The sequence below is a fragment of the Gymnodraco acuticeps genome, unplaced genomic scaffold (assembly GCF_902827175.1).
Source record: "Gymnodraco acuticeps unplaced genomic scaffold, fGymAcu1.1, whole genome shotgun sequence".
NCBI classification, from domain to species: Eukaryota; Metazoa; Chordata; class Actinopteri; order Perciformes; family Bathydraconidae; genus Gymnodraco; species Gymnodraco acuticeps.
The window spans coordinates 541602-558883 of NW_022992199.1; the positions used below are offsets into that span (position 1 = coordinate 541602).

The 17282-nt window shown below is 40.5% G+C and overlaps 1 protein-coding gene across 1 annotated transcript in view; it reads left to right on the forward strand.

Moving 5' to 3' along the window:
• The window catches only part of slc6a15 (solute carrier family 6 member 15), a 32077-nt gene that overhangs the window by 11481 nt on the left and 3314 nt on the right, over positions 1–17282 (forward strand). Inside the window, 6 exon segments of the mRNA XM_034205545.1 lie at positions 6219–6329; positions 8426–8667; positions 9500–9698; positions 10417–10609; positions 14583–14742; positions 17022–17184. Coding sequence (XP_034061436.1) covers positions 6219–6329; positions 8426–8667; positions 9500–9698; positions 10417–10609; positions 14583–14742; positions 17022–17184 — 1068 coding nt within the window.

The following is a 17282-nucleotide window of genomic DNA, read 5'->3' on the forward strand; positions in this document are numbered from 1 at the left end:
CCTTTTTTCCTCATATTTTGCAGCCCTTACGACAACTCAAATATAGCTCTTGAGAAGTGAAACAGTAACAGAAACAAAAAGCCTTTTCTTGGAAAATCCTCTGACAAATAATTAGCTCACTTCAAGCTAGAGGTTTACAGTGAGCTGTAATGATGCCTGGTCTAAAGACACTGCTGAGTGACTCCTGTAATGTGACTTGACAAATGTTTCCAATGATCCAGCATCAGATATGAGCCTGAGAGCTCATGTGATCCGGTGTGTTATTTCTGACTAGGCTTAGCATAGCAAAGCTGACAGTAGCGTGACTAGCATCCCGGCTAAAGGTTTGGCGTTTGCTTTCAAACTCACCCCACGCCTCTTCTCTTTTTACAGGTGATGCTTATCATTCCACACTCTCTCGTATCATATGACCAGCATTAGCCGGTGCACTTCCAAGGTTACAGTCAGGCTTGCACTAATTGGACAAATTGTCACACTATTTAATCTTCACAGAATGAGCTTTGATGGGGAAGTCATTTGATTTTGGTATTATCCCCACTTATTATTTCAAGTCTACGGGGTCAAAATTAATACAGTATACTTCAAATTTTTGACAGCAATAAGAGTAAAGTCTTGGTGAGTTTGAGTCAACTTAAGTCAATGAAATGAGTCTTTGTAATAGTGCCAAATCATGGGTAATTAACACCCAGCTCTGCAGCTCTGTAAAGCCGCTTTTAGGTCATTATTTTAGTTTTACAACACATTTACTGTAAGTCTCATGCATTCATCAACTGCTGCAGACAACTGTTTCCAACTCAAAGGCTCCGATAGACCCACTGGAGAGACAGGAGACACAATGTGAGCGACCAGCTGGTTAAAACTAGCAGATAAAGAACCAGGCGTTTTTCACAGGAGTAGGTGGAGACCAAAATCCAGACATATTGCTACAGTACAAATGGGACATCTTTAATGAGGTTATAAATAAAGAAGGAAGTAGGGTAATTTTTTCATAGACTTCTATACAATCGGAAACAAAATTCACCAGTACCCATGGACACAGCGGTTGATCGTAATTAAGTACATTTATTCAAGTAAAGTACAATTCTTAGGTACTTACAAATATTCATGTTGCTACTTTATACTTCTACCACACTACATTTGATAAGGCAATATTATATGTTAACTATAATACATTTGTCTAACAGCTTTATAGATTTAGATTACTAGCTGATACAAAATATAGATAGATAGAATGGGAGGGATGAAACCCTCTTCAATGGTCTCACATGCAGAGCACACAGTGACATGTGTTCTCTTCTTTTAACCCATCCTAGTACCAGGAGTCTAGTACTAGGAGCAGTGGGCAGCTATTGTACAGCGCCCGGGGAGCAATGGGAGTGAGGGGGGAAGGGGGGTGTCCGGTGCCTTGCTCAAGGGCACCACGGCAGGGCAGGAGGTGAACTGGGACCTCTCCAAGTAGCAGTCCACACTCCATATTTAGGTCTGGTCGGGGACTTACTACGGCTCACAGTCCAAGCCTCTACTGACTGAGCCACTGCCGGACTTATACACACTTATAAATAAAAATGTACATATATTTATTGATAGAAATATCCAGCGACCTACAATGTCATTAAAATGAACTCCATCTTTACCAGCTGTGACTGACATTAATGGAACAACTGGATTAATGTGATTCGGAAAATTGTCAATTATGCTGAAGAAGTACGTTTACTTTTAGTACTCAAGAGTATTTCATTGCCAATACTTTTGTACTTTTACTTAAGTAAGATTTTGAATGGAGAACTGTCACTTGTAACAGGGTATTTTTACTATTTAGTATTAAGTATTAGTTTACTTAAGTATATACTTCCTGCACTTCTTTCCCCCCAGGCTGGATATTAGAAAGACTGCAGGTTAAGGGCACTCTCGCATTGGCTTCACTTTTTGTGTATCCGCCAGCTTGTTTTAACATTTTCTTGCTTTAAGGATCCGGTCGTCAGGTTATTGAACATCGGGTCAAAGCTAAATGAGTTTCCCACCTTGAAGCCATCTGTACTGAGCGCAGCGACTTTTGAAACGCATTCACCACAACAGCCTCAGACTAAACAACAGAGTCGCTTTAATCTCAATCTGTGTCACCATGGTTTTGCAGCACTAGACAGTCTCATTTCCTTCATTTGCTACATCCTGCCGCCTGCCAAAACTGTCACTGATAACCACAATCATTGTCACACTCACCATCCTGACTGCCGCTCTGAGGGGTTTTATTAGCATACATGATGTTCAGTTCCTGCCATTATTCAAATCAGTAGTGAAAGAAGAACTCAGATTTGACACTTGAGTGAAGTAGTGATACTAAATCGTAAAAAGACTATTACATGTTAAAGCCCAGCATTAGTAAATTGTACTAAAGTAAAAGTACATGGTATCAATATATACTTAAGTACCCTGAAAGTACTAGTAATGGCCAATTTCAGAATCGTTAATATTACATTAGTAGATTTTGATTATTGATGCATTGGCAGGCGGCAGGTCGACTGTGGCTGCGAGGGAGTGCGGTCGTCTTTCAACCAGAAGGTTGTGGGTTCGATCCCAGCCCGTGCAGTCAACATGTCGATGTATCCTTGAGCAAGATACTTAACCCTGAGTTGCTCCCGATGGCCAACAGTGTTTGAATATGTGTGAATGTTAGGTCCTAGAGTAAGGTAAACTGCTCTGTATGAACGGGTGAATGACATGCGGTATGTAAAGCGCTTTGAGGGATCTTAAAGACTGGATAAAGCGCTATATAAGTACAGTCCATTTACCATTAATGTGTTCATCACAGCTGGTAAAGGTGGAGCTTATTTAAATGACATTGCATACTGCTGCTGGGTTTTAACCTATAATAACATGTAAATGTTAATTTCTTGGTGATTCACATTTTGTATTAGCGGATTCAATGAATCTGTAAAGTAACTTAGATACATGTAGTGGAGTAAAAAGTACGTAGAAATTAAACAAAAACTTATATGTACTTCATTACATTTTACCACTGTGTCCAGCGGGTAACGGTTGAAAAAAAAAAGGATGTTCAATTGTATAGAAGTCTATGAGGAAATGGTTTTACTTCTCAGTTGATGTATCATCTCAGTAAAGATTCCCCTTTTGTAGCAATGTTTCTGGCTAAGTACAAGTACCTCAGACAAGTTCAATTCCTTTATGAAATAAACCACCCCTGCTAAACATATATGCATCTATGTTATGAAGACGAAATAACCCCTTTGTTTTTTGTAAATCGCCCAAAAAAGCCACCCAAGCAACTGGTTAATTGTACAGTTAGAGCCAGATGGTGTTGCTCAAACTACCTGGTGTGTCTGGATGGCCTTTTGAGTTGGCGCGAGAAGAAATGGCCGTGAACGTTCCCTCAAAGGGGCCAGCTCCGAGTGTCTTTGAAGTGCCGTACAAAAGAATATTAATGCTCTCTCTCTACACCCGTGCTCACAAAAGCCCTTTTCCAAGAAATATCCCTACCACCATCTGCATTTCATTCCCGTGTGTGTGGGTGGGCGTGAAAGGGATCGGACGTTTTGGTTTCCATGGTTTTACGCGCTCTTTTGGCTTGGCTTGATTGTCAAGAGTGCGGCCAAAAAAAAAAGGGGTAGGGCGGGTGAATAATGGCTTATGATGGGGGAGAGAAGAGGGGTGGTCGTAGATTTGGTAAAATAGACGTGAAGTTCATTAAGAGTATTTGAAAGTTGCTGAACATCATGTAAAGTAACATTATTTAGTTAATTAAATTATGTAAAATAGCCTTTAGATTCCTGACACATGTGAAGACAATTACCCCTTATGGGAAAACTATCTTTTATTATCAGTTTATGACGATAACAGTGCAGTTATTTGAATATGACGTTTCCAATAAGCACATGCTATCTGCCCTGACACAGCACCTTTCATAATAAAGTTTTTTTTTTATAGAAGATAATGCTGAGGTTGCAGATATTTGTCTATCGCACAAAAAAGAGCCTGTTTGGCTTTGTGCTGACCAAGGCCAAGAATGTGTTCTTCAACAAAAGCACAAAGTGGGAGGTTTAATCAGTGAAGGACTGACAAGAGCTGCAGGTGTGGAAAGATACAAAATGTAAGAAATGTATTGCAACTATGACATTTGACTTTATTTTTAGGGATATAGTCCAGCAGAGATTTAGCCTTTGCAGAACATTTACATGCACAAAAACCTATATAACACACTACAGGAAAGGGAACACCCCCAAAGGCATTATTGGGCCTCTTTACTGGTACCAAAATATGTCTCAGCTTTACAAACCCATTTAACAATTAAAGGTAGGCAAGGCAAGGCAAGGCAAGGCAAGGCAAGTCTGAAGGAAGAGGCAGATTGTTTTCGGCTGCGTACTTTCAAATTCTAGCGCTCTCGAGCTGGTTTCACCATTCTTATCTACCCTACCTTTAACATATAAAAAACGTTATATATTTGTTGTGGTTAAGAAAAAAACCTTTCCTAAAGAAGGGAGAACTTTACCGTCACTTGAAAATCTGTAGTACAATGTTGTATGGGACCCATTTAGATTTAAATAAAACGTTGCATTACCAAAGAACAAATATAAGTCTGAGTTAACCAAACTACTTCACGTTAAGGACAATCAGAAATACGTTTGTCTGTCTCCAAGCATTGAGAGAAAGTCATTTACCTTCACTGTCCTTGAACTTTCAAACATGTAGTGAATCCTGCTTGAGGGTCGTCTTTAAAGGACGAGATATTACACAGTCTTTGTCAGAGCTGCATATGGACCATGTTAGATGTCTCTGAATCACTTACTGTGCTTAACCCCAAACCATCCTACGATGACTGCATCCCCCCCACACACCCCTCTGCCCATCCTGTGAGCTGACGTCTCACAAAGTAGAGTCTGAGTCAGACCTCTTAGGATTTAAGTGCCACCTAGTCTTTATAGAAAAGGAGAGAAAAGAAGAGAGACGCCCACTGTCTACAGTAAATAGCAAGATAATTGAATACAAAGCTTTCTTGCTGATATTGATAACATACCGTAGCTTTCATGGTACAAGTCATCTCTTCTTCAAGATGTCACTCGTAAAGATACACAAAATAAAAGTTGAAATGTGTGTCAAAGTCCCCCACCTAAAAAAAGTTATTTTGACCAAGAACAAAATGCCATCCACGTTAGACAGAACTGCTCAGTGTTAACTCTCATTTCATGTTTCTGCCAAATGATCATGATCACGCTGCATAGATAGTTAGATAGTAAGATCACACTACATGTATTTGAGTTTTTCTCTAAAAAGGCACGGTCTGATAAGTGTTTTTCTGACAGGAACTGAACAGCAGTTGTCATCTAATCACCGATAGGTTTTACTCAGTGACCTAGAAAACCATGACAATTGGCAATAAGCAAGAAACAATGTACATCTAAAGTAATCTAATCTGGATTATCTGATTTATCATTATTATTATTTAGGTCATTGGCATCTAAAAGCATCTTATTTTGATTTTAAGCAACTTATCAAACATTTTGTCTTTATTCAGGGTGTCCGCGGGGTCTTAAAAAGTATTAACAGTTGATAAACCAATTTAGCGACGATGAAGGCTATTAAAAAGTATTAAACGGCATTTTCCAAGGTATTACATTTTGTAGCTTGTTTTCAATAAGTATCTAAATGGTCCAAAGAGGTTGTATTCTACAGTCTGCCTGAATGTAATCATTGCGTAGGTGTGTAGTGTGATTCTGTATAGTTTATTGATGGCATCCCGTTGGATGTGTCATCTGAACAGGACATCGCACGCTCACTGCTTGATAGCGCGAAGCTCCGTTTACGCCGGTTGCTAAACAACATCGTTATGGGGAAATGCAAGTCTGCGTCCAAATGGTTGGAAGATAAGGAGGAAGGACAATCAATACTGCATATAGTCAATGTGAGGTAAAGTGTGTCGCCAAGGTAACCGGTTAGAACTCCAAGTGGCGATGAGGTCTTCAAATGTATGGAGAGGGTCTTAAAAAAAGGTTTTAAAGGGTTTTACATTTGACTTCAGGATTCCTGCATATACCCTGTTATTGCTAAATGGTTCACCTCTGCCGTTTCTTTTGACGGTATCATGCCTTCAATGCCTACATGTTGTGCTAAATGATATACTGTATGTATGTAGACCGAACTAATGTAACTACAGGCTGACTGGTATAGTTTGATGCATTTAACAGGAGTTTTTCTTTAACTTACAGGTGATGTACTTCAGCTCTTTGTTCCCGTACGTGGTGCTGATCTGCTTCCTGGTGCGGGCTCTGCTCCTGAAGGGCTCCATCGACGGGATCCGACACATGTTCACACCAAAGGTAACACACCTTAAAGTCAGGGTTTCTCCTCACTGTAACAGTACAAATGAGAAAAAGTCTTATGAATCCAATCTCTCTATAATATAAGCTCAAAGTAAACATCAGATACAACACAACAGCCAACCTACACATCATCAAATCAGTATTTTGTATTAGGAAATTCTGAATTGCTTCCATCGTCAATTAAAATGAGATATGTCAGGAAATAGGATCATCATAAGTCAATAAGTGAAGTCTGACCAAGAGTCTCAAAACACAACTCGATGTTAAACAGGAATAACTAATGTCCCTACCAAGGAACATTTTAACTAACGGAGGGATATCTTGATTATAAGGATTTACCTAAGAAACATTTTTCAGTCTCAATGAATTGCTTTGTCTATAAGATGTCAGAAAGGCCACTTATATTTTGCCAGAGAACAAGAAAGTGTCTTTGAAAATATAGTTGTATTAGTAGTAAGGATTTTGCACTAATTATCACAAAGAAAAGCATCAAATCAAACATCTTAAAGGCTGGAATCAGGAGTGTGTTAACAACGCTTGAACAATGACTAAAATAATAGTCAAATTAGATAACCAATCCTTTAATCGTCTCGTCTTTTTAAAATGAAGAAATACTTAAATCATAACTTATACTTAATACCTCCAATTTGTCAGGAATGAACATTTAACAATTTCTCAAGCAGCCTCTGTTGAACTGAATTGACTGAAAAAAGAAAAAAGGTTTCTGAACTAAAAAATGAAATCTGCCCGGTGATTGGCCGGCTCTTTTTGGCCAATGGCATCTCAGGCTGTGGAATCATGTCACCATGGAAACAGGAGTTACTAAGGCTTTATGTAACCAACCAGCCTGAAAACGCTGGCTCACAGCAGACGGTCTCCGGTGTCTGCTCCGTGTCCTCGGCTGACACCGAAATACTCCAATCAACCACTCGTTCTGCTGCCGCCATTCTGCGAGAACCTGCAGACATCAAAGTGTTTCTGCTCTCTGTCGGAACAGATTCAGGGCTTTTGTTACAGAAAAGGACAAACGTGGAAACTGTCAACATGCCAGAGCTCATTTGGCAAGATGGTGAATGGAGCAGTCCGCACAAAACAAACAGATAGTGTGTTAGTCTTGGTGTCTACAAATATTTGAAAGAGGAAAATCAACTCAAATTGTAGCGGCAATAACTCCCTATGAGTTAGCCGCTGAGAGGCTAACATGTGCTCTTTGCTGTGACGCGTTCCACGTAGGAGTCCGTAGTCATTTGTAGTCCATGGTGTTTGATAAAGACGAAAACAAACAATATACAACTCCATACCTGACGGTCAACAGAAAGTCAGAGCGCCATTCACCCTCTTCATACGTCGTATCCTCCAAACCGGCATCCAACAGGTGACTAAATACCAATAAACCACACCCACGTGACCATTGCCGGAAGTGATAAACAATAAGAATTAAACGTGACGCAAACAGAAATGAAGATAATAATAGAAGTAATAAGTAATGGCAAAACAAGCATTAGGCAAGGCCCCTAATTATTATATAACAATTTATAATAATTATTCAAAACAAATTAAAATAAAACACCGTATATTCTAATGATATTCAGATCATCATGTTTTAAATCCAGTATTCATATATCAGTATACAAGCAATCAAGTCTGCTGTGTGTAGTATTGCGAGTGCAGGGGGCACACATAGTCACTGTATGCAGGAGCAAGGTGAAAAATGGAAAATTATTTAGACATGGCAAAAGTTTCTCTGCCTCATGAAAAAGGCGTACTTGGCTGAGGGGTCTGTTCAGAAAGCCACTATTTGTCTTCATCTGAATCACAAGTACAAGTCCTTTTTCACAGCAAAGAGCACATGTTAGCCTCTCAGCGGCTAACTCATATGGAGTTATTGCCGCTACACAAATGAATGACCACTTACTTGCTTTTTCTCATGTGAACATAACCAACTTGTTAATGCGAATATAACTTCTAAAATGTATTGTCAATTCCAGTAATTCATGTTTTGGACTGCTTTTACCCTCAAAATATACACCTTTATTAAAAAATATAGCTGTTCTCCTAAGCTAACAGTGCACTGTGTCACTTTGTGTCTTCAGCTGGAGATCATGTTGGAGCCCAAAGTGTGGCGCGAGGCGGCCACACAGGTCTTCTTCGCTCTGGGCCTCGGCTTCGGAGGCGTCATCGCCTTCTCCAGCTACAACAAGCGGGACAACAACTGCCACTTCGACGCCGTCTTGGTGTCTTTTATCAACTTCTTCACCTCCGTGCTGGCCACCCTGGTGGTTTTTGCCGTGCTGGGCTTTAAAGCCAACATAATGAACGGCAAATGCATCTCACTGTGAGTAGCAGCAGCTTCCTCTCTCATTCAGATATGTATAGACAACTGCATTTACTGCAGACCATCACAGAGCAGATCTAGGGGTAAAGGCGTGCATGTTACTCAGACTAAAAGCGGCTTTGTGGTTATTGTATTCTTGACATTTGAAATAGCAGAAAAGGAAACAGTTCGGGGAAATAGTTTAGAAGAAAAAGCCCCTACCATATTTAGTTTGAATATATGTTAGAATTTACAGTCCCTGAACATGTTTTCTCTGAACGATTTTTAAACTATATTTGAACCATTTTCTAAACCCCGCCCACAAACATCGACTACACAATCATATTGTAGCTACTGTAACTAGGTACTGTGGCAGTTGTCACTATTTACATTTCTCCTCATGCTGTACACAAACACTGGGTTTCAAGCCTTTTCAAAATAAAAAACACAAACAAAAGTGTAATTAATGTATTAAATAATGTTTATATGCGCTAACATGAGCTACAACTAAGCTAGTAAGTTACAGTAATGCTGACTTTGTAAGGTTGGAGCAGAGCATTAGTTATATACTTGGTTATAACGTTTGAAGGGTAAACGTTATGTAAAAAATACGTTTTTCATGATTTTATTTTTAAAACGAGTCGTCTGGAAACATTCAAATGTTATCTTTTTCATAGCTGCCAGCAAAACATTTCAAAATCTTTTTATTTTGTCCACTTCTTGTAAATATTGCGGACCCATCTGCCACAGTTATCATTGCAAACTCTATATGTCCAAGCGTGAAATGCATTGCAAAAGTAACTAACTACTTTCTCATTATCAATAACTTTTGCCTGTTTTTTGTTTTTTTTAGAAACACCCAAAGGATTGTGTCGTTGTTGGGGAACGGGATTGAACACAGCCTGATCCCTCACCACATCAACCTGACTCAGGGCAGCGAGGTGAGCAGCGAGGACTACGATCAGATGATGGAGATCATCAAGAGGGTGAAGGAGGACCAGTTCGACTCGCTGGGTCTGGAGGCCTGCAGCATCGAGGGCGAGCTCAATAAGGTAGAAACCAAAGCTACGAGTCTTAAGGTCAACAAAGAGATTGGCATGATATAATTGAGCTAATGCACATTAAAGTATAGTGAAATAAAGGTTGCATGAATTCCAAAATGAAGCTTTTAAATTCATCTTTAGGAACAAATCACAATGTGCAATATTAGATTCCATGTGATTTTTGTTTTAGCATTATATTGGAAGAAAAAGTCGCATCTGCTTTAAAAGAAAAACATTTGGGCCACTTTAGCGTACGTAGCCTGAGCTAACTAGCTGCTAGAGCTAGCTTCACATATACAGTACACTGCTTTTATTTATTTGTTACTATTATTTTACTGTATTGAGAGAAGCTTACGATATAATGTTATGTGAATGTTGTTGTACACAAGTATAATGACACTAAAGATATTCTGATTCTGAGCATTGAAGAAGTATCTTAACTATTTCTGAGCTTTTCCTACATCTGGAAAATAGCACAGTCACACTTACTTCTCTGATCGTTACATTATGATGTTAAGCTATTAAAGCCAAGTAACGCTCCAGGAAAGGGCAAGGATTAAGCCTGATGAACTTCTGAGAGGGCTTTAATGTGAAACACATGAGCATTAGACTTAGGGTAATTAGAAATAAAGGTTATAAGATCTCTTAAGGTCACCCAAAGTCTTGAAAAAAGGCCCCCCCTTAGTGCCACTGATATGTTACCTCTTCTTCTCTCTTCCTCTAACAGGCGGTCCAAGGAACAGGTTTGGCCTTCATCGCCTTCACGGAGGCCATGACACATTTCCCCGCCTCGCCCTTCTGGTCCGTCATGTTCTTCCTGATGCTGGTGAACCTCGGGCTGGGCAGCATGTTCGGCACCATCGAAGGCATCCTCACCCCGCTGATAGACACCTTCAAAGTCCGCAAGGAATTTCTTACAGGTTAGTGAGACCTTAGTCACCTATTATTCAAAATCCACTTGTTCATGTCTTTTATACATCAACATGTGTCCCCTCTTCTTCATGTCTCTTCTACATCAACATGTGTCCCCTCTTCTTCATGTCTCTTCTACATCAACATGTGTCCCCTCTTCTTCATGTCTCTTCTACATCAACATGTGTCCCCTCTTCTTCATGTCTCTTCTACATCAACATGTATCCCCTCTTCTTCTTGTCTCTTCTACATCAACATGTGTCCCCTCTTCTTCATGTCTCTTCTACATCAACATGTGTCCCCTCTTCTTCTTGTCTCTTCTTCATCAACATGTGTCCCCTCTTCTTCATGTCTCCTCTACATCAACATGTGTCCCCTCTTCTTCATGTCTCTTCTACATCAACATGTGTCCCCTCTTCTCCATGTCTCTTCTACATCAACATGTGTCCCCTCTTCTTCTTGTCTCTTCTACATCAACATGTGTCCCCTCTTCTTCATGTCTCTTCTACATCACCATGTGTCCCCTCTTCTTCATGTCTCTTCTACATCAACATGTGTCCCCTCTTCTTCATGTCTCTTCTACATCAACATGTGTCCCCTCTTCTTCATGTCTCTTCTACATCAACATGTGTCCCCTCTTCTTCATGTCTCTTCTACATCAACATGTATCCCCTCTTCTTCTTGTCTCTTCTACATCAACATGTGTCCCCTCTTCTTCATGTCTCCTCTACATCAACATGTGTCCCCTCTTCTTCATGTCTCTTCTACATCACCATGTGTCCCCTCTTCTTCATGTCTCTTCTACATCACCATGTGTCCCCTCTTCTTCATGTCTGTTCTTCATCAACATGTGTCCCCTCTTCATCATGTCTCTTCTACATCACCATGTGTCCCCTCTTCTTCATGTCTCTTCTACATCAACATGTGTCCCCTCTTCTTCATGTCTCTTCTACATCAACATGTGTCCCCTCTTCTTCATGTCTCTTCTCCATCAACATGTGTCCCCTCTTCTCCATGTCTCTTCTACATCACCATGTGTCCCCTCTTCTTCATGTCTCTTCTACATCAACATGTGTCCCCTCTTCTTCATGTCTCTTCTACATCAACATGTGTCCCCTCTTCTTCATGTCTCTTCTCCATCAACATGTGTCCCCTCTTCTCCATGTCTCTTCTACATCAACATGTGCCCCCTCTTCTTCATGTCTCTTCTACATCAACATGTGTCCCCTCTTCTTCATGTCTCTCCTACATCAACATGTGTCCCCTCTTCTTCATGTCTCTTCTACATCACCATGTGTCCCCTCTTCTTCATGTCTCTTCTACATCAACATGTGTCCCCTCTTCTTCATGTCTCTTCTACATCAACATGTGCCCCCTCTTCTTCATGTCTCTTCTACATCAACATGTGTCCCCTCTTCTTCATGTCTCTTCTACATCAACATGTGTCCCCTCTTCTTCTTGTCTCTTCTTCATCAACATGTGTCCCCTCTTCTTCATGTCTCCTCTACATCAACATGTGTCCCCTCTTCTTCATGTCTCTTCTACATCACCATGTGTCCCCTCTTCTTCATGTCTCTTCTACATCAACATGTGTTCCCTCTTCTTCATGTCTCTTCTACATCAACATGTGTCCCCTCTTCTTCATGTCTCTTCTTCATCAACATGTGTCCCCTCTTCTTCATGTCTCTTCTACATCAACATGTGTCCCCTCTTCTTCATGTCTCTTCTACATCAACATGTGTCCCCTCTTCTACATCAACATGTGTCCCCTCTTCTTCTTGTCTCTTCTACATCAACACGTGTCCCCTCTTCTTCATGTCTGTTCTACATCAACATGTGTCCCCTCTTCTTCATGTCTCTTCTACATCAACATGTGTCCCCTCTTCTTCATGTCTCTTCTACATCAACATGTGTCCCCTCTTCTTCATGTCTGTTCTACATCAACATGTGTCCCCTCTTCTTCATGTCTCTTCTACATCAACATGTGTCCCCTCTTCTTCATGTCTCTTCTTCATCAACATGTGTCCCCTCTTCTTCATGTCTCTTCTACATCAACATGTGTCCCCTCTTCTTCATGTCTCTTCTACATCAACATGTGTCCCCTCTGTGGAAAGAGACTCTGAAAGTTTCAGGAACAAAGATTCTCTCTCTTTTTGATCCATTTCTATAAAAACCTGTCTGAAAATGAGCTGATCAGATTTTGGCCACTTTATGATGTCATAACGATGTGTTGTCTTGTGTAACCATTAGCCAATCAGCAACCAAGGCACCCCCCCCCCCCACCTTATCACCTGAATCTCCTCCTAGAGCTCCATTGAGTTCTTTGTAACCAAATCTCTCTCAGAGGGGCGTGGGGAGGGGCTCCTTATTTTCATCTAAAGTAACAGACAGAGAATCAGCACTTTGGAAACAGGGCTGAAACAGAGGGGATTATGGGATTATGTTTGGAGCCAAACACTTCAGAGACAGGTTCTGTATATATCTGAGACCTATAATATATTGATGAAAAACAGTATAATAGGGGACCTTTAAATATCTTATCTGTATCTCCTGCGAAGCTCAGATGGTACAATTGTGTCTAAGGCACAACTTCCCTCACTAGTCAGGAGGAATTTACTGTTTTTTATTCTTAGATTAAGTCAAATAAAGAGGTTTTTGAGTCCCTGCCTGAACTATGAAGGTATTGTGTTGAGTTCTGTGATGGGATTGTGTCCCAATGAATGTTTTGGGTGCAGGGTTGAGGAGGCAGTAATGGTAGGAAATCTTACAAAAGAGGGCGGTTGCATGATTGCATAAAGTCCTGTTCAGACTTCTTGAATGTTGAATTCTGAGGTTAGATTAATCTCTGGATGTCTGTGGAGTCTGATGCAACTCAAACAGGAAGCAGACTCGTTAACTTTACAATTATGAGTAATCATTTACATATATTTGTCTGAAGAGAAATGTGTATTATGCTGTGATGTCAGTACCCAGTCTTTAACCTCAGCATTAGGATGGAGTATCTATTCTGCAGGTTATTGCCTCTTGATATTATTGCTTTTAATTGAAGCCAAAGCCAGTTTATCCTACCTTCAATATGCAGTTACAGTGAATTCACTTTACTTACGTGTCTTTTATGGGTATAGTATATCAAACCCCCTCTTTTAAGTTGAGGCTTGCTTCAGCTGCTTACCCAGAAGTCTTTTAACTTACTTTAGCCCCTACTGTATTTACAATGTTGTTTTTAAACCATTCTATATCTCTTCTATGCATGGTTTTTACAAATCTGTTATTCCATAATGTTAATTTATTGTGTTTCTTTCTTTTGTCTTCTTATTAACCCTCCTATTGTCTTCGTTTCCCCCCCTTACTTTGGTGTTCACGGTCAAATTTGACCGGTCCTGTTTTAACTGCTATTACATTAACACAAAAACCATTAATCATCACCACATTTCATTTAACACCCTTTCAAACTGTACATATTGTATCAGACTACTGGTATACATGAAACACTGCAGTAAATATACAAAGAACAGACACTGAACATGTATTGCGTGTGCCAGGTGTGATCCATGTGGGGGGATGGGCACATAAGAGCGGGACATGTGTCAAATTGCTCTGTGTGTGTGTGTGTGTGTGTGTGTGTGTGTGTGTGTGTGTGTGTGTGTGTGTGTGTGTGTGTGTGTGTGTGTGTGTGTGTGTGTGTGACACCGGGAACACCATGGGTGTTACAAAGTTGACTAAATCATCCAACATTCAATGAAAGTGGTGATCAGTAATTGAATATGTTTAAATGTCTCCTGTGAAGGATATCATGAAGCCTGAATGCAATCAGATGTAAAATAAAAAAGTCATGATTGCTGAAAGTAGTAAATCGGTCAGATTTGACCCGAAGACAACAGGAGGGTTAAGTGTTAATGATGATGTAAAGCACTTTGAATTGCCTCCGTGTCTGAAAATGTGCTATATAAATAAACGTACCTCTCCTCTCGCCTCCCGCAGTGGGGTGCTGCGCGCTGGCCTTCTGCATCGGCCTCCTGTTCGTTCAGCGCTCAGGGAACTACTTTGTGGCGATGTTCGACGACTACTCCGCTACTCTGCCTCTGCTCATCGTCGTCGTGCTGGAGAACGTGGCCGTCGCCTGGGTCTACGGGATCGATAAGTAAGAACACAACTTCATCCATCTATACCTTTTAGAAATGGGTCCTGTACTAAAGAAACTGCCATCGTTTGAGATACATTTGGAATATTTAGCAAACGCAACAGTAGCAATATGCAGTTTTGGTTTAAATACAACTTTCAAACTATTATGAAAACCTAAAATGGTGTATTTATTTATTTATGTTGTTTTTACACAAAGTGGATTTTCCCAACACAAGAGCTGTGTTTTCTATAAAGAGCAAGCTGTTATTTAGAGTTGTGACTTTGAGCAGTAAACACAAACTCTTTGCCTGCCAAGTATGACTGTTTCTGGAGATCACTCTTAGGTACTGAAGTGCATTTACTCAATTTAAAGTACAACTTGCATTCCATTCACTGCATTTCCGAAGCCATTTTTGTACTTCTTATTCCATAACATTTATTTACAGCGTAGTTACCTTATACAATTATCAATAAAAACAACAACAAACATAGTCCAGAAATGTGATAATTACGCCTAACGAGTGCCTTTATTTGAGGAGATGGTGAGAAAGCAAGGCCGTAAAATCCCATGCGACCCCAAACACATCCTGTATGGAGAGTTTGAGTTGCTGCCTCGGGCAGAAGGTATATATTACCAAACTGTAAATTGAACAGGTGTAAGTCTTCCTTTGTTCCGCTGTCAATCAAGCTGCTGAACAGTCAGGAACAATTGTGATTATGCTGTTAGGAGTTGTTGGGAGGTGCAATGTTTACAGTGTAGTTTGTGCAATCGAGAAGGTTAAATAGGGGAAGTGCATTATGTGTAAATAGGTATGGACACAATAGGGATATTTGCAATCTGACGGACACTATTGATTTGTGTATAAATACAATAGGGAAAAGTGCAATATTGATTATGTATGTGCAATAGGGAAAGTGCTGTACCTGTATGTTTCTTGTTTGTTTCTTTGCCATGTGATATGTGATCTCTATTCTGTATCTATGACTGATTGACCTGAATGTTTTATGTGTATCATCTCGATGCCCAAGACAAATGTCTCCTAAGGGAGACAATAAAGCTCTATCTTATCTTAACTTTTGGTACTTCAGTATATTTTGATGCCAATACTTTTTTACTTTTAAGATTTTGAATGCAGGACTTTTACTTGTAACAGAGTATTTTTCCAAGTTATCGTCACATCCATAGGCGGCGCGTGAGGCTCAGGTTTGGGAAGGCTAAATAACTTTTGTTACCTGACGCTGCCCGCCTCCGGCGTCTATAGAAAAGAGATCAACTCAGTGTGCGGAGTTTAAATCTCTCAAGTCATATTACAGGATAAAGGAAATACAGTTTAAACTGCCGTATGCAGAGAAGACGCCGACGTGTCGCACTTATCACATCATCAATCAGATCATCGATCATATAATATCACAATATATCATATATTTCCTTATCTGAGTCAGCTGAGCCGTATCTGGCCGTGCAACACTCACAGTGTCACAGACTGTATGCAGAAGTATTATTTTAAGCAACACATTAAGTTGACGAAACACTCAAATGTAATTAAAGTCAGATCCACTCGTGTCTTAGACGGGGCAGTGATATCATAAAATTGTTGTACGCTTTCAAACACTCGGTAGGCCTAGTTATTTTTTAACCAGTTGTTCTGTATTCTCCTTGCAGCAGCTCTGTGGCTTGTATCCTGGATTATATGTTTAAGTCATGGATGTTTAAAGTTCATATTTGTCTAATATTAGTTTACTTTTCATGAATGAAGTATGACGCTGCGCTGTCGGTACACTTGTCCCTGTTTGTGATTGGTCAAATGTTGCTAACCCCGCCCCTTTCCCGTGAACGCGCTCGCAGCTGGAGAGAAACCCCAGCTTGATTTACCGAGTTGATAACCAGCGCCGTAGGACCGCTTAGCGAGATCTCCTTTGTTGTTGTTAGTTAGTTTGCTACTCAAACATATCCAGGGTCTGTTGAACTGGCTTCGTAGCACAGGGCACAGGTGGCTGCATAGCAGCGCTAATGTCAAAGACACAAACATTATACATTATATTTTTATTTTACCAGGATGCAGTGACACAAATATTTGGGAAGGCTTAGCCTTCGCTAGCCTACAGCACCCGCCGCCCCTGATCACATCTATTCCACACATCTTCCCCCACTGATGTGTGTAATGTTAGAAAGGAGCATAATGTATACAGCATGTACAGTAAAGGCCATCAGGTTTATAAAGCACATGAAACTATTGTTACTCCTCCACTCCAGACGTCTGATCTCACCTCCTGCTGCGTGCCTCTGTTTCCTCTCAGATTCTTTGAAGACCTGAAGGAGATGCTGGGCTTCACGCCGTACCGCTTCTACTACTACATGTGGAAGTACATCACGCCCACCCTGCTGATAGTGCTGCTGTTCACCAGCTTCATCCAGCTGGCCATGAAGCCGCCCGTCTACAGCGCCTGGATCCAGGAAGAGGTGAGTCTCCGCTCAGCCTCTCCTGGGACCATTTGTTGGAGACCTGGAACGAGAAAAAAGCAAATAACAGGGTTCAAAGTCCATGAGGCAGGAGCTAA